General features: G+C 34.0%; 1 protein-coding gene across 8 annotated transcripts in view; it reads left to right on the forward strand.

The window, feature by feature from the left end:
- Lama2 (laminin subunit alpha 2) overlaps positions 1-26,478 on the forward strand; it is a 559,330-nt gene that overhangs the window by 251,982 nt on the left and 280,870 nt on the right. For all 8 annotated transcript variants that reach the window (XM_048798152.1, XM_048798156.1, XM_048798128.1 and 5 more), the window contains exon 12: positions 51-224. In XM_048798152.1, the coding sequence (XP_048654109.1) occupies positions 51-224 (174 nt within the window). The remainder of the gene's footprint in view (positions 1-50; positions 225-26,478) is intronic.

Here is a 26,478-nt window from a genome sequence, read left to right on the forward strand (position 1 = left end):
AGGTGGTGATGGATAGTTGTTTATAATTATTGATGATTGTTTTTTCTAAGATACAAGACATGAGTGGCTGGTATCTGACAGACATCTCTGGCCGAATTCAAGTGTCTCCCCAGCAGGACAACTTGGTGTCTCCTCAGCAGATCAGCATCAGTAATGTGGAGGCCCGGAGAGTCCTGCCAGACAGCTACTACTGGAGTGCTCCAGCTCCATATTTGGGAAACAAAGTAAGTCCATATGTTTGCATGTTTCTTGTTCCTCTCCTTTAACTGACCAATAATGAGAGTGAGTATTATTTAGCATTTTTTAAAGAAAGAAGAAATCAGATTCCTAGTGTACTTTAATGCCAGAACTGGTTAGTCAAGTCAAGTTGGGCATTTCTCTCATGCTGCAAGGATAAGGTTTGTATAGAAGACTTTAATGGGCCATGACATCCCTGGTTCTTAATATAGTTGAACTTACATGTAAACTTTCTGAATGAACGCATAAGTTAATGAAACCTCTAGGATATTTTGTAAAACATTATAGATATTTGAACACTGTTATGTTTATTTGAAAATGGGTATTTTTTAGAGTGTTCCATGATGGGATACTTAGTGAAGTTTTCTTTATCTGTTTTAACTTCATTTTCAAAATTGATATGTAAGAGAGCTACTTTTTCTTCTACCTGGTATAAATCTTAATTGAAAAAGAAATCTATGACATAACTAATAAATGCTTGCTATAAGGCTTACGTAAACAGTATTTTTCCTCGAATTCAAACTGAGAACTACCCCAAATGTGCTAAATTGAAAGAATTGTTTTTTTTTTAAAGTCTACTCATATGCATATCAAAACACACACTGATTATCATAGTAAGCCTTAGAAATGCAACCTTTTTTCCCTATTGTTGATTAACTCTCTCTAGATAAGTGTCTTGGTGTGTAGAATTTATTTTATTTTGCCTAATAATATATTGGAAACTAAATGGTGTCTTAATTTCATGAATACATCCTTATTCTGTGAAAATTAATAACTTGTTATTGATAGTTAAGTTTATTTATGAAACCAGAAACTGTAATAGAAAAACAAATCTGTTAGTGAATTGATGCATTTAAAACTATTTGTCACCCATAAGAACATAGTGTAACTTTTGAAGAAATCTTCATTAGATTCAACAAATAATGGGAGGGGAGATGAGGGGATGTGGGGATATGAAAGACAGTAAAATGAAACAGACATTATTACTGTATGTTTATATGTGACTACATGACCAATATGATTTTGCAACATATACACTCATAAAAACGAGAAAATATATCCCTTTTATGTATGATATATCAAAGTACATAAATGCATCCTACTGTCATGTATGACTAATTAAAACAAATTTTTTAAAGTGTATTTATAGTTACTGGTTCTCTTGTATGGCACGAGAGTATCAAAGTGAAAAAAAAAAAACTTACTAGCTTATATGTTGCTCAGTGAATGGGAACTGGTAGTTTCAGCTGATTGAAAAATTTTAACTCACAACCTGGTTCTTATTTTTAACAGGCTTCTAAATGCTATTACAAAAAATGTGTAAATGAATAAACAGGTTTTCAATGAACATGTATTTTAAAAGAGACAGCATATGTTGCATAAAATTCAATAGCTATAATAAAAATCTAATTAAACTTTTATTTGCAGAGCCACTTACAATAAGAAGTCATTTTATCCTATTCTATTTAGGAACCTCCTGTATTCCCAACAAGGATAAAATAACACATAAGATTTGAATTTCTACTGCTTAAAATTGCCAAAAAATTATGAAAATAAGCTGTCTTTTTTTTTTCAACATCTTATAGGATGTTCAAGAAGAGATTTGGGTCAAAATTAGATGAGTTTGAGAGGTTTATTTTTTATGTGATGGCAAAAATTTATTTAGAGATAGCTGATAATAGAATTTGCCATATTTTCCATCATATCTTCTTTGGTCATATGCTTTTTCTTTCTGTTGGCTGAAAATCAAACTGACAGAAGGAAAGCAAGCAAGTGGGGTATTAAATAGCATCAGAGCAAAGAATTTGGACATCCTGTTCATAGTTGTTGGTTCCCAAAGATAACTTCCCTTATCCTGGCTGAACTGTTTCTTTTAACCACCCACAATGAAGCACTTCATTTTCCCCTAAAGATCATTTTCACATCAAAAAGCTGTGCTTGCCTGTGCTCTACTTTCCATTCAGTGAACAAAATAATGGTAACCGGGTGTGCAAATTGTTTGAATATGGAAGACATTTTTTAATGTAATGTGGAAGCCCTCGGTGGTTTACTGTCAGACATCTCAGTATGAATGAAACAATTTGCCTTAATAACTGAACCATATAAATTTTTGATACTACAATAATACTGCAAGCTCTCAGAAATTACCACAGTACATCTTAGCTGTCATGTCACATCATGTAAATTATAGTCATGATGACATGCTTAGCTTGGTTGATTTAATATCTTGCTAAGGAAATGGAAAATTGCAGGGCCTTGTTTGTAAATTCAATAAAGCTTCTTTCCTAAATAGTTGAGGCTAAATTCTTTAGCAGTAATTGCTATTTGAATCAGAGCCATTGCCAGAATCTGACAGAAAAAGTATATCAAGATATTTGTGCATCTGCTTAGATACTGAATTTCATTGACATCCATGACCAGAGGCTGTGGGTGCATAATCGCTCCTCTGCTTTTTTGTGTTAATTCTTAAGTCCAAAAATATGTATGTATATATTTATGAGCAGCTATTAGCTCTTCCTAAATATTTGTATGACTACTTTTCAAACATTTTCCAAGTCACTTGGTCAGAAGGCCACTTTGCAACAGAAGGGAGAGATGCTGTGCTTATTCTCCTGGAATGGAGATGCCACATGTCCTTTCTTTCTGAGGAACCTAACCCCACATAATAAAAGTGCTCCCACACGAGACACACTTTACTCACATTGAAGTCTGCAGGTTGTAATAAAACTCAAAAATATGAGCCAATATACTATAGTACCTGTTATCCTCTGAAGCATGTTCATTTTTTTGCTCTCTGGAATAGTAATGTATGAGTGCATGATTATGAGTATGTATGGAAAGTGGATGTGACCCAGAAGAAACTCACACATTTTTATTCTGCCCATTGAAACTACTCCCATGATCTCAACTGTGAATTAACTTCTCAATTGTAATCATGATTTTTTTTTCTCACATCTAGGTAAATATTTGGCACAACAGGCAGCTCATTTTTATATAATTTAAACCATCTCATTCTACATAGTCAAGGAGAATTAAGTCATGCATGCACAGGGATATCCTAGGCAGCATTTTATTTTTGACATGCTTAGCAAATGTTAATGCCTAATGTTTTAAAGCATTTATGTAAGCCTGGAACCAAGCTAGAGGACAAAGAATCCTGCTGGTTTGCTGTAAGCTGTAGCTATTCAGGAACAGTTTGGGAATTTCAGAGTTGGATAATTTACTGCTCTAGTAAACTAAAAGCTACTGAAATACTGTAACAGTCATTTACTTAAGGTTACCCTAGTGGTCTGAAATAGTTAGTGCAACTTCCCAAAGCTATTCCCTGCATCTCTCAAGTTCTCAGAGAATCTGGCTCGCCTGTCTGCTTCTGTTTCTACATTATCATTAAGGTTTGAAATTCTGTCTCTAAACATTATTGAATAAATCTTATGTGATTTGTTATTTACAACATTATTTTATGTTCTACAATATTATGCTGTCTCTGTTTTTCTTGCTTAGAAAAACTTTAAATTGTTCAATGTTGGTGCCAGTAATACCTGTAGCCTAGCTTAAGATGTCTTTATGAGGGCCTCCCAACATAAGAGCATCTGGATTTCAAAAGTCATCTCTGGTGAACTCCTTTGTTGCACTTGCTTGACTTTCAGTTCTACATTGTAGAGTCCAAATTACAGCTGCTATGAATTAGAAGAAAGAGACTAATGTTCAAGATTCACAGGACAGGGTAGCCCTTATCATATAAAAAGAGCTCAACAAATACTGTGTGAATGATGCTTCCTGTTTAACACAATATATATATATATATATATATATATATATATATATATATATATATATATATATATATATATATATATATATTTTTTTTTTTTTTATCAAGTTGCTCAGAAATGAATGACCTTTGAGTTGAAATTTGTGTGAGTTGAAAGATGATTTCAGTCTTGTGTCTAAAAAATTTAAAATCTTCTAACAAGTATTATCCACTTTTTTATTCTTTAGTCTTGTAGTTTGCTTCTGTGACTTCTTTGCTCCACATTCCTCAAGATTATCCAAAAGGGGAGTTCAAAACCCTTTCCTCCATCCATAAATTTCCTCTAATTTAAGTCTTGAATTAATTAAGAAGATCATCATGTATTTGGGGAAGGGCATGGACATAAAAGCAAGTGAATAAATCAGCTGTGATTGACTTTTTTATTCCATAAATCAAATCCTATCAGGAATTATTTGGAAATGAAGTATGGCCTAGCAGAAGGATTTCTTACTAGAATAAACCAAATGAATTGTTAAGAGAAAAGATGAGGAAATAAATATCTCATATTGCAAAGTATTATCTAAAAGAGCATTCTAATACTCATATGTATTTTTCTATTTCCACTGTTCTATAAAGAAATACAATGGCACAAAGATCATTTTTTTAAAAATTGATCAACTAAACAGGTATTAGGTAGGGGAACATTCAGTTTAATAGGAACTTGGTGGAAAAAGTAAGGGACTTTATTTAAGAGTAATTTCAGTATGAGTTGGTTTGCAACATGGTTGACAACCAAGCTAATAGAGAAACTAGGGCTACATTGGTAGGAGTTCACTGGTCAGAACAAAGGAAGGGAAAGAAGGAAATAAGGAAAGAAGGAAGGAAAGAAGGAAGGAAGGAAGGAAGGAAGGAAGGAAGGAAGGAAGGGAGGGAGGGAGGAAGGAAGAAAGGGAAAGGAAGGGAAAGGAAGAGAAGGAAAAGGGAGGGAGGGAGGGAGACTCAGAACCCAACAATGTAAAATTCACCATGTTTAGCATGAAGTAAAAAATTACCAGGCCCATTAACAAGTAGGGCATATGAACTATAACCTGGAACATAATCAGTAAATGAAAATAGACTCAAAACTTACATGAAAGTTGTGCTATAGTCTATCAAAGTTAAGTGACTGAAAGAGGAGATGAAGAGAAAATCGTAGAAGCACCCAGAGGGAAAAATGATACAACATGTACAGAGGAACAAAGAAACAGCAGATTCTTGTCAGACACTATATGCCATGATCCGCATATTGATGTGCGCCCCCCCCCACACTGAAAATTCATGTATGGAAGCCTTATACCTAATGTAATAGTGTAAAGGGTTGGGGCTCTTTGGGGAAGTGATTACTTCGTTTCCTTGTGAATGGAATCACAGTCATTATTAAGGAGGTTGAAGGGAACTACCTTGCTTTGTCAGTCATGTGAGGACACAGAAAGAAGTTGCCATCTTGGAAACAGAGAGCAAGCCTTTATCAGATATTGAATATGCCAGTGCTTGAGTTTGAAAATACCTATCTCAAGAACTCTAAGCAATACATGTCTATTCTATTGTTTATAAATTACCAGTTCTATGTTATCTAGTTATAGCAGTGTTAATAGACTCCCCATGCAAGCCAAAATATAATACATTCAATTTGGGGGAAGAAAACAGCAACAGAAACAAACAGATGCTATGAATCCAGCATTTTTTTTTTTTTATCAGACCAAAATATCTTTGAAAAATGGAAGCAAAAATAGACTTTTCCACTGGTATAAAAGCTGGGTAAATTTGTCACAGATCAACATTAGAAGTATTTAGAAAGTTTATATATATACATACACACACATATACACATATACACACATGTCATATATATGTGTGTATACACATATTCATATATATATATATATATATATATATATATATATATATATATATATATATATCATATATGATGGAAATTTGTCCTATAAAAGAAGTATCAAACAAGATAAGTTTTATTTTTTCCTACTGTTGCTTTCTAGCATAAGACCTCCAGCCAGTCATCTCTTTAGCCCCTGAGCCAAGAACCATAATTATTAAATAAATGATTAAACACACAAAGTTGAACTAAAACGTTGAGCACTCCTTCCACAAATGTTTCTGTCTGAAGTTGGAAAACTGAAGACTATACTAAACAAGAGCATTAAACAAACCTTGACCATCTATCACTTATTATCTCAAAACCAAAGACAGCAAATCCAGTACTGATTTGAAAGCGTTTCAATCAATCCTTAAAGTAAACTATGTTTTTTTTTTCCCATATACTTTTCAGTATGTTTTTTGACATTCATGTTCCATGTGCAGCTCAGTGGAGAACGTGTGTTGTCCAATTCCATAGGGGACAGACCCTCAATATGCTGTCCTCTCCTACTTGGAGTAGATGAGATGCATCAATAATTGTTAGTGTGACAGTATTATATCATTAATAAACCTAGAGTGGCAAGTATTTTTTACATACTTATTTTTTAAATTGTTCTTTAAGTATTGGTAGTAGAACAAGAGCAATGTAGTAGGGGTGAATGGGCCACAGACATGTACAGAGGAAAGACAATGGAAGGTCAGTGGGAGATGCCAGCAGTCAATTTGCCAAAAAGAGATGTCTGAAACACACCAGTTCCTCACAGCCCTCAGAAGGGACCATCCCTGCTGACAGCTTGAGCTCAGGCTAGGGCTTTTTTTTCTTCATTTTCATGAGAATTAGCTAAAAACTAACATTCGTGTAAGAAGGTGACCTGGTTTTATTCTATTCGTGGTTGCATTTGATTAGTGTTTTTGTGTGTTTGTGTGTGTGTGTGTGTGTGTATGTGTGGTGTGTTTATGCCTACATGTTCATGCTAGTGATTAAAACTTGGGCTTTGCATATGCTAGTCAAGCACTCTGCCACTGAGCTACACTCACAGCCAATATTTTCTTTTTTATTCCTTTCATAGACCTGATATAAATGTTACAGCTCTTCTTTATTAACTTTGTTATCTTGTACACATTCTTTTTAGTCAGTTGAACTAGATATTCATTTTCTGAAAAATGAGGATTCTAGCACCCTGAAGAATCATACAAAACCCTCAAAAATGTCCTTGGCACACAGAAGCTCTTCAATAAATGCACATTGTTTTGTGAATTTCTATAGTTTTATGCTACAGCAATTTATATTGGAAGCAATCTTCATAGTCTCAAAGACATTTGTTAAGGAACACTTTGTTCCCTGTCTATTCATTGTGGCCTGGCATAGCATCTGGTGGTAAGGGTATCATTACAAATAAAAATGGTCAAAGAGTTCACTTGAGTAAGTAAGGAGATGATATGACTTAACGGCAGCTTCACAGAAAAGGAAAATAATAAATAAGTTAGACAACTGTTTGAAATACCTGGAGGGAATTTTGTACTATATTTTGAAGGTATCAAAATTGAGCTAACCTGTATTACTTCATATCTTCCTGAGCAAATGAGAAGGGCCCTCTCCTTGCTTCACTAAAGACCTGGCAGTGAGTAGAATTTGAGTTTTCTGACCATCAGAAGCCGACTAAAGAAATAAATTTCACAACTGTAGTTGATGTTCCACAGCAATAATTTGGCAAGTGAGAATGAGGTCATTAAGATGGGCCCAAGCCCAATATGACTGGTGTTCTTATAAAATGGGGAAATTTGGAGACACACACATTGAAAGAACACCATGTGAAGATACAGATGGCCATCACCAAGCCAAGGAGAGAGGCTTAGAACACGTCCTTCCCTCTTAGCCATCTCAACAACTGACCTGCCAATGCCTCAGTTTCAGACTTGTGGCCTCCAGAACTATGTAGCAATAAATTTCTAATTTTTAAGCCACTCAGTCTGTGGTATTTTGATATGGCTGCCCTAGCAAACCAATACACATAGTAAAGTGTTATTATTTTTAGATCCTATAACTTCTAATTGTGTTATAATATATAGTGAACAAAACACAAATTACTTGATTCTTTAAAGAAAGCATACAAATTTGATAAGAGCAAGGTCAACAGTCCAACAGAAAAATGGACAATAGGGTAAATGAGCAGTACATAGAAAAGGAAATAAAATGAGGTATTAACTATGTGGAACAATGTTCAGCCTGTTTTATAATATAATAACTACACTGAGAAATCATTTGTCATTAGTCATGTAGGGAAGACAACAAAATGGATAACATGCTCTATTATTTATTGAAGGTTTAAAGAGACAAAGCTCCTCATAAATCCCTGGTTGGGATATACATACATCAATGTAGTCCAAAAAAACCAACCTAGAAATCTCCACCAAAGTTACAAACGCATGTATTCTTTATATACTTCTCTTCTGGGAATTTTGCTTACATGTATGTGTGTGTATGTGTGATTGTGTGTGTGTGTGTGTATACACACATGCAAAGTTATTCATTCCACAAATGTGGTAACCACAAAAATATCCATTAGTGAGAAACTGATTTAATGAATTTTGGTGCATCCATGCCATCAAACACTATAAAACTATGAATAAATTAGAAAAAGAAGTTATTTGCATAATAATATAGAATGATCCAGAATATATTTTTAAATGATTAAAAATAGAAGTCTAATAGTATATATGTATCACTACCATTTGTGTTCTCAAGTGGAGAAAAAGATTACGTATTTGGGATTTTAAAGTGATTTTCTATTTAGAGTAACATCCACCATTTGGATTGAGATGAGTTTGTCTCAAAAGACTGTGTTCTATTGCCACACTCAAGAAGAGCATATTGTCACATTTGTAAGATAAGGTATTTGAACTAAAACAGTCCTTATTTTTATTTCTAATTTCATTTCTTTCACACTATTGCTTCTCTATTTTATACTTCACTGTAGCAATTGATGTTTTCATGTGATCCTTTAATAAGTATTAAGTGCCCAATCCCATCTGCTAAAGAGTGGTTAGCATGCTTAATTAATCACAAGGATTCCAATAGCGCTCTTCTCTTTCCAGACTTTTTCAGGAAATTCTCTTATTGTCAGCAGGGCCTGTTGGGGAAACATAAAACTGGCATTTGTATTCCTGATGTCTTCTCATCACTTCCAACAGTAGCAGCTGAGTAAAAGCAGGTGCTCTCTTGCCTTACTTTTTCTAAATCTTTCGCTCTGTTACCTGGGTCTGAAATTTCATGCAGTTAAAAATCTAACATTTGCCACATTGAAAAGGGAGCTATGTGATAGGACCCCAATCTGAAATGTGATGAATTATTAAACAGGTAGTTTATTGGGTGATTGAAAATTACCTGCAAAAGAGTGCTTATCTCCTTGAGGCACATCGAAAGCTGAAGGAATTGAGCCAATTAGACTGACTGTCTTTTCAATGAGTTGTGACCTATCAATGGTAATAGCTTATTATGATGATAAATGAACCCATCTCTCAAACTGAAGCCTGAGTACACACTTCAGCAGTTTCCTTGAATCATGAGGCCATTACCTCTCAGCTTCAGATCGACAGCAGTGACAACCATGGGAGCAGAGAGCATGCATGACTAGACACAGATGATTGTTTTACTCAGATGAATATATTTACAGCTATTTCCAAAGAAACAGGCCCTCTTTGTGCCTTGTGTGTTGATACCTGAAATATTCACCATATAATTCTTCCTTCATTAGGAAGAAATCCCCTCCCCAGCTATAACATTCTCAGATAGCTAGATTTGGGTATTTTGAAAGCATTTGTGGTTGGTTTGTTGTCTACAGTATTTGGATATCCCATTCTTATTGGTCTTTTGGTTAGGTAAAAATACAGAATAAAATTAGCTTCTTACATTGAAGATAAAAGTAAATATGAATAAGTGTGATTTTGGCAAGAAAATAATTTTACCCATTAAATTTCACGGTTTATTTTTGATGTGAGTTGGGGAGACTACACAGAGACTCCTTTTTCTGCTCTTTCGGAGAAATGTTTTTAAGGATCAATAGTTTAAAAATCACACAATATAAAAAAATAGTTTTGGGTTTTTATTTTAAAGAAATGTCAAAGGTTCTTGGAAATAATTATAGATGTTTGATAATTTCCATGTGCTATTACAACAATTTCTGGTGTTAGGAGAATTAGAAATGACTAATAACAAAGTATAGTCTTCTGATTCTTATCAAGTATTCGACAGATGTCAGTTGCCAACTTGATAAAAATATCCCTGAAAAAAAATCTGTTAGTTAGTCAAGCAAAACTAAGTTTTGAAATTAATACAGGGTGGGAGAACAGCACTTCCACAAGACTATAACAGCAGCTCAGAAGGTAAAGATGAGGGTTGATATTTATGAGTTTTAGGGAAAACAGGTAATTTCAAGGCAGCTCTTGCATTATGGAAAACTCTTTGGGATTCAGCAGAATTTATGGCACAATAGCTTGGCATTTGTCAGCAGGGTAAGGCAAGGGTCTTTAATCAAGTATTAAAGAGTCTGCTTTTGGTCTATAACTAAGCTTTTTTAGATGGTTCATAATCCAGGAACAAAGTTGTTTTCGAAATTATTCACAGTATTTTTTTTTACAATGATATTTGGAAGTTATGTTACCCCCAGCCTTGTTTGATGAAGTAACAAAAATTGGAGTTGACTTTCGTTTTTACAGATAGCTGTGTGACTGTAGTACAGTTTACTTGGCATTTCTGTGCCACTGTTCCTCATGCATAAAATGGAAATAATTATTAATACCTACTTCATTGAGTTTTTGTAAGGATTAAATGAACCAATGGATATCCAGCACTCAAGATGTACCTGAAAAATAATAAGTTATTATTATTAACTCCAAACTGGAATTTACTTGAGGTCAAATTTTATTTCATTGGGACTTGAGAAAAGCTCGCCCCACTAGAGAGATGGTGGAGGCATGTGATCCAGTGTCTCTGGAGGCTAAGCAGGAGAATTGGAAGGTCCAGCCCAGGATGGACAACTTAGTGAGACCCTGTTTCAAAATGAAAAATGAAAAGGGCTGGAGATGTAGCTCAGTGCAAAAGCACCCTTGACTTCAATCTCCAGTACAGGAAAAAAAAAAAAAAAAGGAAAGATAGAAAAGAAAAACTCCTGTCCCCACCCCCCTGACATATACATCATGGAGGGGTGAGGAGGAAGGAGGGAGGAAAGATAAAAAGGAAAGGAAGGGAAGGGAAGGTGTAGGAGAGAAGGAAGGAATGGAAAGGAGGATAGGGAAGAAGGGAAAGAATGAAGAAATAGAGCAGGAAGGGGAACAGGACAGGAAGAATCTGATGATAAATAATTTCGGAGGGTATTTTGATTTACAAAGTAACTGTCTATCAGGGCCTCCCTTAGCCCAAATCTATTAAGAAATGGCATGGTCTGAGAGTAAATTACGTTTCTCTACAATTTCATCTGGGGCTGGATTTGAAGTGATCATCAGCCTCAGTGTTCTGGAAAATTCCTCTATAATGAAATGAACTGGAAATAACTCAGAGGCATAAAATTTTTCAGGCAATTGAAGGTCCTCCAGGTCATTTAGTGCTTTACGCTTGTTTTTGCTCATATCGGAGGGGATAGAAATGAATAGGGTGTTGTTCTTCTAATATCAAATCATTTTAAATTAAGATGTGATGGTTTTATTTAAAAGTAAAAATGTTCTATTTTGCTCTTTCCTTCAAAACAGGCATACAGTTAGAATTTAACTATCGTAACATCTAATATTATTTCTGCTCTTGATCAGAAACTTTTGAAATTTTACCCAGAAAATGATAAAACAGTTTAATGCATCTTATTTGGAGGATGATGGGTAGGATGAGTGTTTGAAATAAGAAAGCATTCCAGTTGTGCCAAGCTCACAAACTTTTTGTCCGATGAAAGATAACTAGGTAAATGAAATGTTAACTGTGCTGGAAATGAAACCACCACAGCTTGATTCCATAAGCTTAGAGGGGATAGGTTTGACTCCATGTCCCTGACTCACACAGTACATTAACTTTAAAGAAGACAAGCCAGGGGAAGGGGCAGAGCAAAGCCATTGAATTAATGCCTTCTTTTAACATCAAATTATAGCTGCCACAATCTCTTAGGGGTGGTGCTCAGTCTGCTTTGCACCAGTCATCTGGAGTCCACTAAACTTGGCAACTGTTGGCCCTTATTCTGGCTTCACTCAGAAGATGTGGGCAAATCTACATTTTTAAACAACACACCCAACCATTGATTCACCTATAAAATTTTGACAGCTACCCTTTTGTGATTACTTTATAAACTGACTGATGATTAATTATCTGTAGATAGTTTTGGATACCTAGGCTTTCCAAAGTTTAAAAAAAAAGTTGCAACATGCCCTAATCTGAATTCAGAGGTTGACTTTCTTATTTAATAGCTTAGCATGCACAATGGAATCCTAAAATAGCCCCTTCTTAGCCACCTCTGAAGACTATGTGAATCCAGATTTATCATCAATCTCATTACAAGAGAAGCTTGTGCTTGCATGTGCGCGCACACACACACACACACGCACGCATACTCACAAAACACATTCACATAGTAAAAAAATTAGGTTCACAAAACAGCTGTTTTATAATAGGAAGTCTAAAATGCATTGCAATTAATATTTGGAAAGAGGAAAAAAGGAAACTTGGCAGGACCAGAATATTATGTCTGGACTGGGAACAGTTTCAGATTTTAGAAGAGTTTCCAGCTCTTCCTGAACATATTAATGGTTTTTCTGATGGAAGTCTTCTGCCTACTTACCAAGTATCAACACAAGTAAGACCCTCAACTTCAGAGGGCCTCATTTCTTTAGAAATTGAGAGGTTATAATTTCTTAGCAACAGAAACTGTTTTTTAAACAAACTTTTAAATAAGATATCCAAAACAAGGAAAACAAACCAAGTGGATGAGAGGGCCAGTGCTGATTACATCAAAAGATGCAGATGATTCTGGTTACATGGGAGATAGGGATGGTGCTAGATACTTGGGAGAAAGGGATGGTCCTGTTTACAGCAGGCCACAGGCAGTGGCTGGTTATAGGGTCTGAGAGTTTTGGTTCACGTGGGAGATAGTGTTGGTGATTATTACAGTGCTTGAAAGGGCTGGTTTTAGTTATTGTGAGTTACAGAGGTAGGAACTCTACCTGCATTCATATCCCCCATGGTTTCATCTCATGTTCCTACATGAAACTTCAGTTTTAGAGAAACGTGGCTTGAAAATACACAGATCAGGTGAATTAATAGGTCTTCTGAAGATTCAAAATTCTGTGATTCTAACACCAAATAGAAGCATATACTCAGTTGACTACTAACAAGGAAATAATAACTCTGCAAACTATGGTAGAGGGACTACATGACAACGATTGAAAAGAAAAATATTTTACCCTGCTGAGCTGCTGTCCATATCCAGATGTGCTGATGAAACATAAGCCCAGCCATAGAAAATATGGGATGTGTCAGAGCAAAGCAACTAAAATGATTCAAGACACTGAGGACATATCATTCCTTAGCTAGATTACAGCAAAAAGCCATTGAACTTTCTTTGCAACTCTAGCCTCCCAACTCTTAAATAGTATTCACACACCTGATGGAGGGAATCTTATCAAAGCTCAAATTTCATTACCTCTGTCCCTTTTTAAAATCTCATTGTTGAAAGCATACAGCAAAAACTGAGCACCCACTTCAGATTTGTAACTCTCTTGGAGGTCAAGAAGGAAGCTGGGATCAACCATTAAAATGCCCCAAAACATCCAGTACTTGAAGGCATTCCCATGTCACAAGAGCTTCTTTTGTCTGGAATTTCCACCTTATCATTTTCCTGATTGATTAACTTTTATGCAGTTCAAATACTGACTTGTCTACTAAACTTTTCTGACTCTATCTCCCAGCTCTAGGGGAGTTCAGGCTTTTCCTGGGACCTCCTACCACACAGTATGAAGAAATATTCCTTTTTGACTCTCTCAATAAACTAAGTTCCTGGAGGATTACCAATGAATTCTGTTTACTGTCTCTCCAGAATCCAGAAGATTGCTTTAGACATCATAGGAGTTCAAAAACTCCTCACTGAGCAAATAAATGGACGCACCATGTGAACAGCTATTGTTTGTTTCCATAGAAGATGAGCAATAGAAAATATAGGCAGAATTATTTTAAGTAAAAAGAATTTTGAAAATGTAGGAAAAATACTTAATTGGAATTTATTCAGAAATTCCTGTCTAGATTTTCAAATATTTAAAATACATATATATTTTTGGGGGGGATCAGAACCAGCCTAAGTAGTTTGCCAGATTCTTTTCCAGCCCCCAAATTTTATGAGCCTGTTTAGTATTGTGGATCAGGAGGAAGTTAAGATGTTTTGTGTATTTACATACAAACAAAGAATTTCAAGACTGGAAAGAACTTGAGCAGTGCTCTATTAAATGGTTTTCATTTCACACTGTATTCTGTGTGAAATGATTTTCACATTGTGTTCTTTGTGGTCCTATGGTAGGAGGTAGGATAGAGCAGATAAGGATTCTCCTTCCTTCTTAAGCCAGAGTATTTTTATCTGTTTTGCATATTGACAATACACGTGATGGAATATGGAAACTGAGACCCTCCAAGAGATTATGTCACTTGGACAAAGTATATAGCATCTCCAGAGGCCAGACAGAACATTAGATTTATGATTTCCTGTCATCTACTGCAGATCTCTCTTCATTTTTCTATGCAAACAATAAAGGCTATTTATGTTGTGAATAGGTAGGTTAAAAATCAAGATACTTGTTTTCAAACATTAATTTTAGTGTTTATGTCATCAAATTTAAGAATTGGTTAGCAGAGTTTAATTTTCTTTTACTTAGGAAGCAGCTGCATTTCAAGATAATAAAATAAACAGATACAATAATATTTGGTCAGCTGTGGCTTTTAATTTAAACATTTGATTTAGTGTTGTTTAGTCTACTGGATTCCAAATTTTTCTCTGCAAGAGAAGTGTATGCATTTCAAATGTTTATTGTGGTGGCCTAGATCTGGCTGCCTTTATTCTTCTGGTCCCCTGAGCAGACATGACATTGCTTTGGCAGCACATATTTTATACTACACATATAACTTTCATAATATAAATTTTCTGGTAGAGGTGACAAATGTGATCGGCCATTGTCATCCTTATTGTCTCCTTAGTGCCTTTTCCAGGATGTCATTTGGAATTCTTGGTGTATAACCTTTTCAGATTGACCTTCCTCACTTGGTAGTATGCATTTAAGTTTCTTTGAATCTTTTCACAGCTTAATAGCTCATTTATTTTTAGTTCTGAATAATATTTCATTATTTGAATGTGCCACAGTTTTGTTGTCCATTCACTTACTGAACGACATTGGTCTGCTTCTGAGTTTTGGCAATATGAATGAAACTGCTGTAAGCACTTGTACGCTGGTTTGTGTGCATGTAACCTTTTAGCTTGGTTAAATTCTAAGGAGTATGATTTATAGACTAAATGGTAAGAATGTGTTTAGCTTTGTAAAAAACTGCCAAGCTGTCTGCCATTTGCTGTACCATTTTGCCTTCTCATAAGCAATGAGAACCCCTGCTGCTGCACATGCTCACCAGCATTAGGTGCTATTAGTGTTTTATAATTTGGCCCTTCTAATAGGTGTATACTGATATGTTGATCTCATTTGCAATTCCCCAATGATTGATGATGTCGAGATCTTTTAATGTGTTTATTCACCATCTGTATATAATCATTGATGGGGTGGCATGTTTTTGCCCATTTTTAATTGGGTTGTGGATTTTTTTATTACTGAGATTTGAGAGATTTTTATATTTTGGAAAAAGATTTTTGTCATCATCTTTGAGCACACATTTCCTCCAAGTTTATGGAGTGCCTTCCCATTTTCTTAACAGTCTTTCACAGATTACATGTCTTTTGATGTTGACAATTTCAGCCTATCAATTTTTCTTCTATAGCTCTTGACTCAAGGTAATTTAGATTTTTCTCCTGTGTTATCATCCAAGAGTTATTTGTAATTTTGAATTTTATATGATTCATTTTGAGGTTTATAATCTATTTTCTATTTATTTTTATGAAGAGTGTAAGATATGTGTCTAGCTTTATTATTTATTTTTGTAAGGGGTATTCATTTGTTCTAACACCATTTGTTGAAAAGATTCCCTTTTATCCATTGGATTACCTTTGATTCTTTGTCAAAGATCAAATGAGTGTATTTGTGTGGGTCCATTTCTGGGCTCTCTATTCTATTCTGTGATCTATTTTTTTTTTCACCCTTACTATACTGTCTCGATTGTGATAGATCTATAATAATTCTTATCATTGGGTAGTATCAGTTCTCCAACTTCATTCAATATTCTCCAGTGTTGTTGTAGATATTCTTGGTATTCAGCACTCTATAAAAACTTTAGAACCAGTAGGTTGATATCCACAAAATAACTTGTTTGATTTTGGTTGGTATTACATTGAGTCTACATTTCTTAGCTGATATCTTAGCAATACTGAATCTTCCTATCCATGAATATGGAATATTTCTTCATTTACTTGTTTTTTTCCTTGAGTTTCTTTCATAAGTCTAATATATTTTTTGTTAGATTTATATTTAACTATTTGGGGGGATGGTGCTAATATAAATTATATTTTAAAATTATTTCTGCATGTATAAAAGAAACCAATTGACTTTGTATCATTCCTTCCTTTTTTTTTTTTTAAATAGAATCAAGTGACTTAGAAATTGAAATTTTTTCTCTAAGTTGAATATCTTGAAAATTCCCAACTTCGTTCTGAGAAGTATGATCTTTACATCTCAAGGATATGGATAACACACTACTTCCAAAATCCATGTAAGACATAAGTTCTAAAAACCTAACACCTCAAGAAGTTTTTCAAAATCAGAATTTGGTTTTCTAGTGGCTTCAGGAACAGTATGTGGAGTATATTAGCAGCAACTATGGGCCACTCTCAAAGCTTCTGAGTTGTAGCCCTCTTCATATACAGGGTGGTTTTTTCCCAAGCAAGAAATAACTACAAGTAGCTTTGCCACATAGGGATATATATTTCTTAAACTCAGCCAAAGAATGATGGTACCAGAGAGACCAAAGTTTCTTTTTCAGTACTTAGTGAAATTCTTTCCACCCATATTCTTTGACACTTCATCTGTAAAATGAAGATTGTGTTATTTCATAGAATTATCATGATGTTTTAGTATTAACACAACAAACATTTGGTATGTAATAGGAACTGAATAATTATTAACCTCTTTGCTTCTGTTTGAGATTTTCCAAAGAATAAAATCTTGATTTGGAATTCAAGATTCTCTGTTAGATTCCAGTAGAGAAGGTGAATCTGAGGGAAGACATATTTGTCACATTTCCTACTTTGATTGTTACGGGGATAGTTTGGTGTTTAAATAGCTTTTCAACCAGATATGTGGAGGGAGATGATTGCCAGAGGATCATATTTAGACTCTATCTCAGTCAATACCTCCCTTCTCTGGTTTTTTTTAAATTACTATAGTAGTGGCTATAAACAAATTGCTATCTATTGATTCATTGTGAACAGAGACAATAATGGTTGACTATGCCTTACTGTGCAAGGCAAAAATGAGTTTAATAGGGATGTAAATCATGAATCAGAAAGTAAGATTTGCTTTACACATGATGGATAACCACAAAGAAACTTGAAAACACAAACTCTGATTATACAAGTACAGTAACCTGCAGCTACATTCTACAAAATAAACACCATTGTAGCAACAGATACTTTATCATTTATATTTTATGAACACTATTCTCCTTTGTTTTTATGTGATTTAGAGGGTAGAAGAACATCCTCGAGGGTAAAACATGCCTTTCATACATTAGGGTTGCCTAGAGCATATTCTGGCACATTATATAAATATTAAGTAATCTTTATAATTAAAATGATGTTCTTTGGAATGAAGATGGAAACACATGGTTATCTGAATAGCCTTGAGCTAGTTTTTCAATAAGTAGATCTTTACTTTTCTAGAATATGTAATGAATCATGCTATGTTACAAGTAAATATTAATTAATAGTGAAAATTCAAAGAACATTTTCTTGGGATATGTGATAATCTATTTACAACAAAAGGTATTTGTCATGATAAATGCTCCTCAGTAAAGGCTATATCAGATACATTTTTATTCATAAAGAAAATTTTTATTTATTTTTAATACAACAAATATTTACTTAAAAAGTAAAAAGAACACTAGTATAATGTGAAAATCTTAATATTTTACATATGATACATGATTTTTGTTGAACAATTAGGAAATACTTTCAAATTATCAAAAATACTCAAAAGGGGTTGCAATTATCAGAAATACATATTATACCCAAGACATATTAAGGCCTTTGTTATGAAAATTAGGTTTCATAGCAAGAAAATAGTCTGTTTAATTATGTTCTTCAAATATAGGTAAAGACAGGGAGTGTGTTTTAAACACAAAATATGCATTTTTAGAATCTCAAACTCATATTTCTTTTTCACATACAAATCCCAATGTCTGGTTTCTACATAGTCTGTGTATGTAAGATTTGTAATTATGTTACTTATGTAAATGCACATGATTTAAATTGTTTGGTCAATCTTTCAATTTTTTTTTTTTTTAAGCAATTACCTGCTCACTTTGTGTTGAATTCCTTTTAAATCAGAAAAGTGAGTATTAACAGGGTACCAGTATGTCTACCAAAGGGGCTGGGGATGTGGCTCAAGTGGTAGCACACTTGCCTAGCATGCATGAGGTACTGGGTTCGATCCTCAGCACCACATAAAAATAAACTAAAGATGTTGTGTCCACCGAAAACTAAAAAATAAATATTAAAAAGTTCTCTGTCTCTCTCTTTGAAAAAAAGAAAATGAAATAAAGATATTGTGTCCATCTAAAAAAATAAATACTTAAAAAAAATGTCTACCAAAGAGCAATGCATGACTCTATCCAAAGGAGCTTTCTCCTATAAACGTTACCTATGGTATTTTCCATAGATGGAGATCATCTCTTATCAAGTTCTGATCAAATTAGATCTTTTTCTCATTTGAAACACTCTGCTCATTTTAAATAGAAAACACTTCCTCCTTTGAAATAAGATCACTGGAAAATCTGGCTGAGACACTTTTGAATATTTTTAACAGAAAGTAATGATAAAAAAACTTAATATCAAGAGTTTCTGGGAAACCCTAGTGCCTAATCTATTCTAGAATGTCATTCATGGACAGAACTTTATACTTAAAGACTTGGGACAGTTCAGCCTCTACAGCTTTAAGATACAATTCTGAAGTTAGGTACAAATGGATCTTGTAAAGTTTCACAAAATTTCTCTCAAAGTCACTTGTGAAAAATAAGATTGGGCCAATAGCCAATAGTTTGTATTTTGGTCTCCTGCTGTGAACCTAGTAGAGCAAAGAGGTATCTTTCTCCCTTTGTTCCTTCAGGATGCACAAAGGAGGAGACAGTGGCTACGTGTAGTACAACTTGTATCATCCCAAAGTCAAAGGCTTTTTGCTCACCTTACTAAATTCTCCAGAATTCACTGATCTGTTTTTTTTTTTTTAAATATAGAAACATCAACTTTTCATTACCATAGCAGTCATCACATATTTTAATGCAAGTACAGAAAGTGTAAGTAATGAATCAAAACTTGAAGCAATGACATATAAAGTATAAACTAGATTAAGACAGATAATATACCCAATTCATTATTCCAGATGACACTAAGAGCAGCTTTGCTACCACAAGTGACATCCCAATTAACTCAATATATCAAAACATAAGCACGTGCATATTTTCAGTAAAATACTAATGATATTCCAATTGAAATACTTTATCGTGAAAAAATTGATTTTGTTCAGTGTTTTTACTCCTTTGGGTTTTAAAGTTCTTGATGGAAAGAATGATGTTTTGTTCCTCTTGTGCTTACCTTCCTTCCCTATGCATGCATCCTTTAGACATAATAGGTATTCGATACAGTTTATTATAGTCAATAGAACTTTGTACATCATGGTTTATAAAGTTTGACATACACTTGATATACTCATGCAATTTATAAAGCCTTTCTGAAAACTGGCTAAATTACAGCTATTTGTTAAAATTCTGGTGAAATTTTATAAATTAGAGGTAAACCACTTCTCCAATATAAGATAGCTATAGGCTCTAAGTTAAAATAATGATTTTCCTCATTCTTCAATAACATTCATTAAATTTCTAATGTGATTCTGTACTTTCTGAAAAGTGATTATGATGAAGAGATCTCAGCTATTATACAATTGTCATTTAGTCATAGGTAAAACAAATGAGAGAATTACAGTGAAAGCATTTTTATTAGAGGAAAGATGAAACCACTCTTTAAAAACATTTCAGTGTTATTCATTTTCCATATTTTATGTTGAATGAAAGAATATGGACAGATAATGTTTACATTGGCAGGTTTTTAAATTTAGATAAATGTTAATACTTAAATACTTATTATCAAACAGTACCTATCATTCATTATTCAATTTATTAAATGAAAAATTAATATTATTAAATATTTATATGCAAGACCTCAAACTAACATATTTCATAGTGAAATAATGGCTTGGATAGCCATTATTTAACAGTTTTACATTACATCACAAATTCCTGATATTTTGCTGATTTTCATGAGTTTGAGTTAAGACACCATAAGAATGCCCTAAATGTTTGGCAAAATATATGGGTTAAAAAAAAAAATCCAAATCAGACATCTCTAAAGTCCAGGAAGTATGTTTGCCATAAGAATGCATATAAAGGAATATTAGATCTTTCAATACTTTCAAGTGGATATCTGGGGGCAAGAAGATCTTAGTGCAAGAGAAAAGCACATGTACAGGTCCTGACAAATAAATGTGAATGGAATCTTCACAGAATAAGGGGTACAGGAAGAGAAGAACAGAATAAAATGAGGAGGGAAAATATGTTTTAGGCCTTTGGGCCAAGGTAATTAATGTCTTCATATTTTTCTCACAGTTTGAGCATGGAAGTACATGATCTGACTTGTGTTTTAACAGTCAAGTGATCAGTGCGCTGAGAATAGGCTGAAAGGAGTCAAGAGAGATAGGGAAGCCAGTTAAGAGACTTTGTAATCAGCCAGTCATTAGATATAATATCTTGGATCAGAGTTGTGGCAGTGGAGGTGTTTAAGAGTGGTTTTATTTTGTATGTATTTTAAAGATAAAGCCAAAAGGAGGTACTGACAGTTTGGCTATGAAACTTGAAAGACAAAGTCAAAGATCATTTCAAGATTATGAGCCTGCTCCACTGAGAGAATAGAGCCAATGATTTAGATGGGGAAGATTTTAGAAGAGCATATTTTGGAGAAAAAAAAAAATCAGTGGCTCAATTTGGCTAGTTAAATTAAGTTAGAAAAGACTACTAAACATGTAAGTGGAGATGTTAAAATGGTAGCATACAACTCCGAAATTCAGTGGGAAGGAGCTAAATTGAAAATTTTTTTAAAAAGTTGTCATTAATATAGATGTCAGTGAAATCAGAAGAACAGATGAAACAACCAAAAAATAAAAAAATGTAAATATAAACAAGAGAAGAGATCTGAAGACTGAGATGGTGGCAATCTCTGATTTAGAGAATAAGAAACTGAGAAGGAATCAGAAATAAAACTAAAAAGGAGTACTCATAAAGGTAAAATGAAAACCAAGATGCTGAGGTTCTGAAAGTCAAAAGAGTTAACCGATAGTGATCAACTCAGTCAAATACTATTGAGGGATCAAATAAAATAAGGAATGAGATGTTGAGAGTACACTTTCAGTGGAGTGATGGGGGCAAACACTTGACTGGAATGGACTGATGAGAGAATAAGGAGAAAGGATATTGATCCATCAAGTATAGCCATCTGTTTCAAGAAAACAAAAAGAACACAGCTGATTTTAAGTGGATTGAGTGGTACTGAGATATGTGAAATGCTCTCTTCTGTTGGCCTTTATATTTCTAGAAAAAAATAGAAAGTGAGCATTAGAATATGGGAGGCAGATTTTGGAGCTGTGCAAAGAAAGGAAAAGGGGTAAAAGAGTATCTAAGAACACAGGAGAGAAAATGGACCATATAGGATTAAGGATCCATGTCAGTTTAATCATCTCAGATGGAAAATGGTGTTCCGTAGAAGGCGGTACATGTTTCGTCAGATATTTCCAACTCAATAATTCCAAGTGCAGAAGAAGGTAGACTAGTAAATTTAATTAAGATTGTGGATTACCCAACAAAGTACAATGAAACTAAAGAGGGCCCAGGGAGCTGAGATTGAGTGCACTGGAGGGATCAAAATGATTGACCATGGAATTCAATATGGTGGTGGAAAAGCCTCAGGCCATACCAATTTCCATTTTCCCCCTGCCTTCCAAAATGCTAATAGCGTTTTAGACAAGACAAGTTTTTGTTTCATGGGACTATAAAAAGCATTAGAGAATGTTTAGTATCCTGGCTCATTTCACCACAAATTAAAGGAACAATATGTAATCTTTGACAGCTTTTAAGTCCATTATGGTTTTACTTCATTGAAATGAATTTTTTATGTGCCTCCCCAGTGAGGTAATCAATCTAACATTAAAAGCCTTTGCAAACACAAAAATAAGTCCAACTATCTACTTATTATAACTAGTACAAGATAGAGGTCAGTGAGGAGAAGTTAACTTAACATTCTGAAATTATACTTAACTGGACTTACAAGAATTTCTATCATTCATTTACCTGGTTCTGTTTGTTAGGCTTAAATAATAATAGAAATAACTGGAATGTATTGAGCATTCAAATGAGAGTCTGGAATGCATCAAGTGTTCATAATGCTGATTATTCTATTATCTAATTTGATCTTTTCACAGTGGTCTGAAATATGCTTTTTCATTTTTTCCATTTATAGTAAACTGCACAAAAATGAGCTCATCACTTGAAGAAAGAACTGTATGGTATGGTTGCTCATTTTAACCCGGATGTGTTGATACTGGATGGTTTCAGGTTGCTAAGGCAGCACTGTTGGAATCTACCTTTTTCTTAGAAAAAACACTTTATTCTTTTATGCTGTAGATCTTCAAACTGTCTGCACAACTTCTTCCTTTCTCTTTCCACATTGATGACTAAAATTGAAAGCTTAGATTTTTTTTTTTTTAATACAAAACAATCTAGGGGAACATATGCCCTCCAAAAGATTATTTAGCATATATTACACATCAAATTACTTAAAAGCTTCAAAAATTTTTGAACTTCTAAAATGGCATGTCATTCGATATTGGTGACATTTGTTAACCAATAAAAAGATGTATTTTTGCATCCATGTAGCTACCATCAGTATATTTGCCGAATATATATGTAGTTCTAAATATACTGCAAAAGTGATATAAATATATAGTGGTCACTTATGTCCCCTTGATCGAAACTATGTTATAAAATGTTCTTTTCCTTTAGCTCAATAACCTAAAAAACAGCTATTTTAAAAAGACATTTTCTTGTTTGGCAGAATAGTATCACCATATACCACATGTACAATATGGTCCTAATTTGTGTGTATATGTGCTAAGCTTAGAAAAGTCACTTTAAGTTTTACTGAATTTATTTTGGAGTTTAACTCTTACTTCTGACATAATTTATATTCCAAGGAATTCTCAGCTTCTCCCTGCCTGAAACTCAGCAAAATGACATTAGATAGAGAAAGGTGTATGCTCTTATTATAGCAGTATCTGCTAGGACTGCAGTGCTATTGCTAGAAGCCTGTCAGAATTTTCAATGTGAACCTTCCTTCTCTAGGTGTTATGATTTAATCTGCTAACTTCTATTACTCCCCAAGAACTGTGCAGCCATCTCATATCTTTGAACAAATCAATATATGCACATTCCTATATCCTTCTCCATATCGACCCCCACAATTATAATTGTATTACTTCAAAATTGTCATCCCAGCAACTGATTCTAAATGAGAATTCTGGGTCTACTTGCAGAACTGGTGGCTAGTGAACTCCTCATGTGAATTTATTTATATCATTATATTGATTAATAGTGATTAATATATGTGGTAGAGTAAAGAATGTGCCCTTGAAAAAAAAATTTTGCCCACATCCCCATCTCCCTAACCTGTGTGTGATGTAGCAAAAGGGGCTTTATGAATATGATAAAGTTTTAAGGCCTTAACATAGAAAGATTGTCTTGTATTATCCATGTGGATCTATCTAATTACGTAAAGTGTTCAAAGTGGAAGAGAAAAGCTAAAGAGGGGCTTAGGGTGATATGATAGTAGAAAAACAAGAAGGTATTTTTTTTTCCTTTTTTTTAAAATTAGTGCATTGTGATTATACAAAACAGTGGGAATTGTTGTTCCATATACATACGTTAATACAATAGAACATACAGTAGAACAATATAAATTGGTCGTTTTAATTTCCCAGTACCTTCCTTGTTTCTTCCCTCTCCCTTCCTCCTATTCCCTTTTTATATTCTACTGGTCTAGAAGTAGGGATTTAAAGAAGGAAAGGCACTTGATCTGCTATTGCTAATCTTAACAATGGAGGAACCTGTGAGCAAAGGAATGCAAGCTACCTCTAGAAGCTGGCAGAGGGTATTGGCTGACAGCCAGCAAGGATACAGGAACTTCAGGTCTGTAACCACAGAACCTACAGCCTGAGTGAGCAAGGAAATGGATTCTCCTGTAGAAGCTCCAGAAAGCAATGTATTCCTTCTGACATTGGAATTTTAGTAATTTTAACCAGAAGATCCATGTTCAAATCCTCATCTGTGGAACTGTAAAATTTGTAATGTTTTCAGCTTCTAAGGTTGTTGAGAAGCAATGGAAAACTTTTCTAATACTATCTGGATACTAATACCATACGGATACTTTCTTCTTTGAATACAGGAAGTGAGATGTATTTCATGCACAAAACTGGGAATTGAAAAACCATAGAGGTTTCATGGTATCTGCCCCTTTTCCCTCTTTCCGCTTCACTGAGAGCTTTGAAAAACTGGTTTGAAAACTTATTCTAAGAGAGAAAAAAAGCTATAATTGGAAATGAAGGAGAGATATTTTGGAGGAAAATACAGTAAGACAAATTGTAATACAGGGTGGAGGAAGGGCTATTTTCTCCCACCTGTAATCAAGAGGGGTTTTGATACCTTGGAGGTGAAGGGAAGATTTGCCTGAAATGGGATTCTCTATGCAAACACCAATAGCTGAGTAGTGGAGAGATATCTTGGTGAGGGGCCAGAACAGATTTGCTTTGAGATTGAAGGTACCTAAGAACTACCTTTATTAGACAACAGTGTTAATGAGACTGCATTTCTATCTACAGAATTGTGAGCTGTAGATATATGCATATTATATAAAAATACTACATTTATAATTAGAAGAGCCACAAATAATTAACATCCAAATATTCCATTTAAATGATGTCTACACAATTCTACACATGTATATTGAAACTCAAAAAGTGAATCATTCATTGTAATAATTTGCCCAATCCAGTTTGAGTGTTACATAGAAGTCCATCTGACGGCATCTCATTGTGCTAACTTTGTGAGTTTTTCTATCTTTTTTTTTTTTTTCTTGTGTCAGGGATTACCAGCCCTTTTAAAAAAATTTTAATTAGAGAAAGAGTCTCACTAGATTGTTTAAAGGCCTCACTAAGTTGTTGAGTCTTTGAACTCATGATCCTCCTGCCTCAGCCTCCAAAACACTGTGATTACAGACATGCCACTACTCCAGCAAGTTTTTCACTTTTATCACAGAGTTCAGATGATCAAAATATCACAATGAAAAATAGGACATAAGTTAAAAAAAGACTAATAATGGTATTTCTCCTTTTTCTGGTATAAGAAATCCATTAACATGGAACTAGTTTAGATTGCATGAGTACATTTTATTAAAGTACAAAATGTTTATCTGGATGGGTCTATTTCATGAACAGTTGTGAAATCAAAACTACATTTTAAAATTAAGTTATGTCATTGTGAACACCAAAGTTAATATGCTCATTGCTAATATGCAGGTTCTTTTGTGCTGCTTAGAAAATTCAGTTATGTGGAATGCATTTTATTCAATAGATTAACCACAGTGTTATACACTTTAAGAGGCATAAACCTGATTGTTGACTCTATCTCTAAGAAAATATATAAAGGGAAGAAAACTCTGTCAATTACTTAACTGAATTCATATCAATGACCTACTATAAATTGAGGTTTGTAAGTTTGAGTGAATGAGAGGGTTAATCTGATTTGACTCTATTTTAGGCAACGATTCATGATGTAATACAATTGGAAGTAAACTCTTGAACATATTTCTGAAATGTTTAAAAGATAATTACATATTTCAAACCCTTACAAAAACTTAGTTGACCCGTCTACATCTGTTTTGCATTCAAATTACCTGGCCATTTGTATGACAAATGAGAAACTTCTAGAGACAAAGAAGCCTAGAATCAATTGAACTAGACTAAAATAAATAAAATTTAGTTATTTCAGTACTTAGAGTTTGTAGACAAGAAGAATAGCTTCTTACCAA

This window comes from Marmota marmota, unplaced genomic scaffold (genome assembly GCF_001458135.2).
Source record: "Marmota marmota marmota unplaced genomic scaffold, marMar, whole genome shotgun sequence".
In the NCBI taxonomy this organism is placed as follows: Eukaryota; Metazoa; Chordata; class Mammalia; order Rodentia; family Sciuridae; genus Marmota; species Marmota marmota.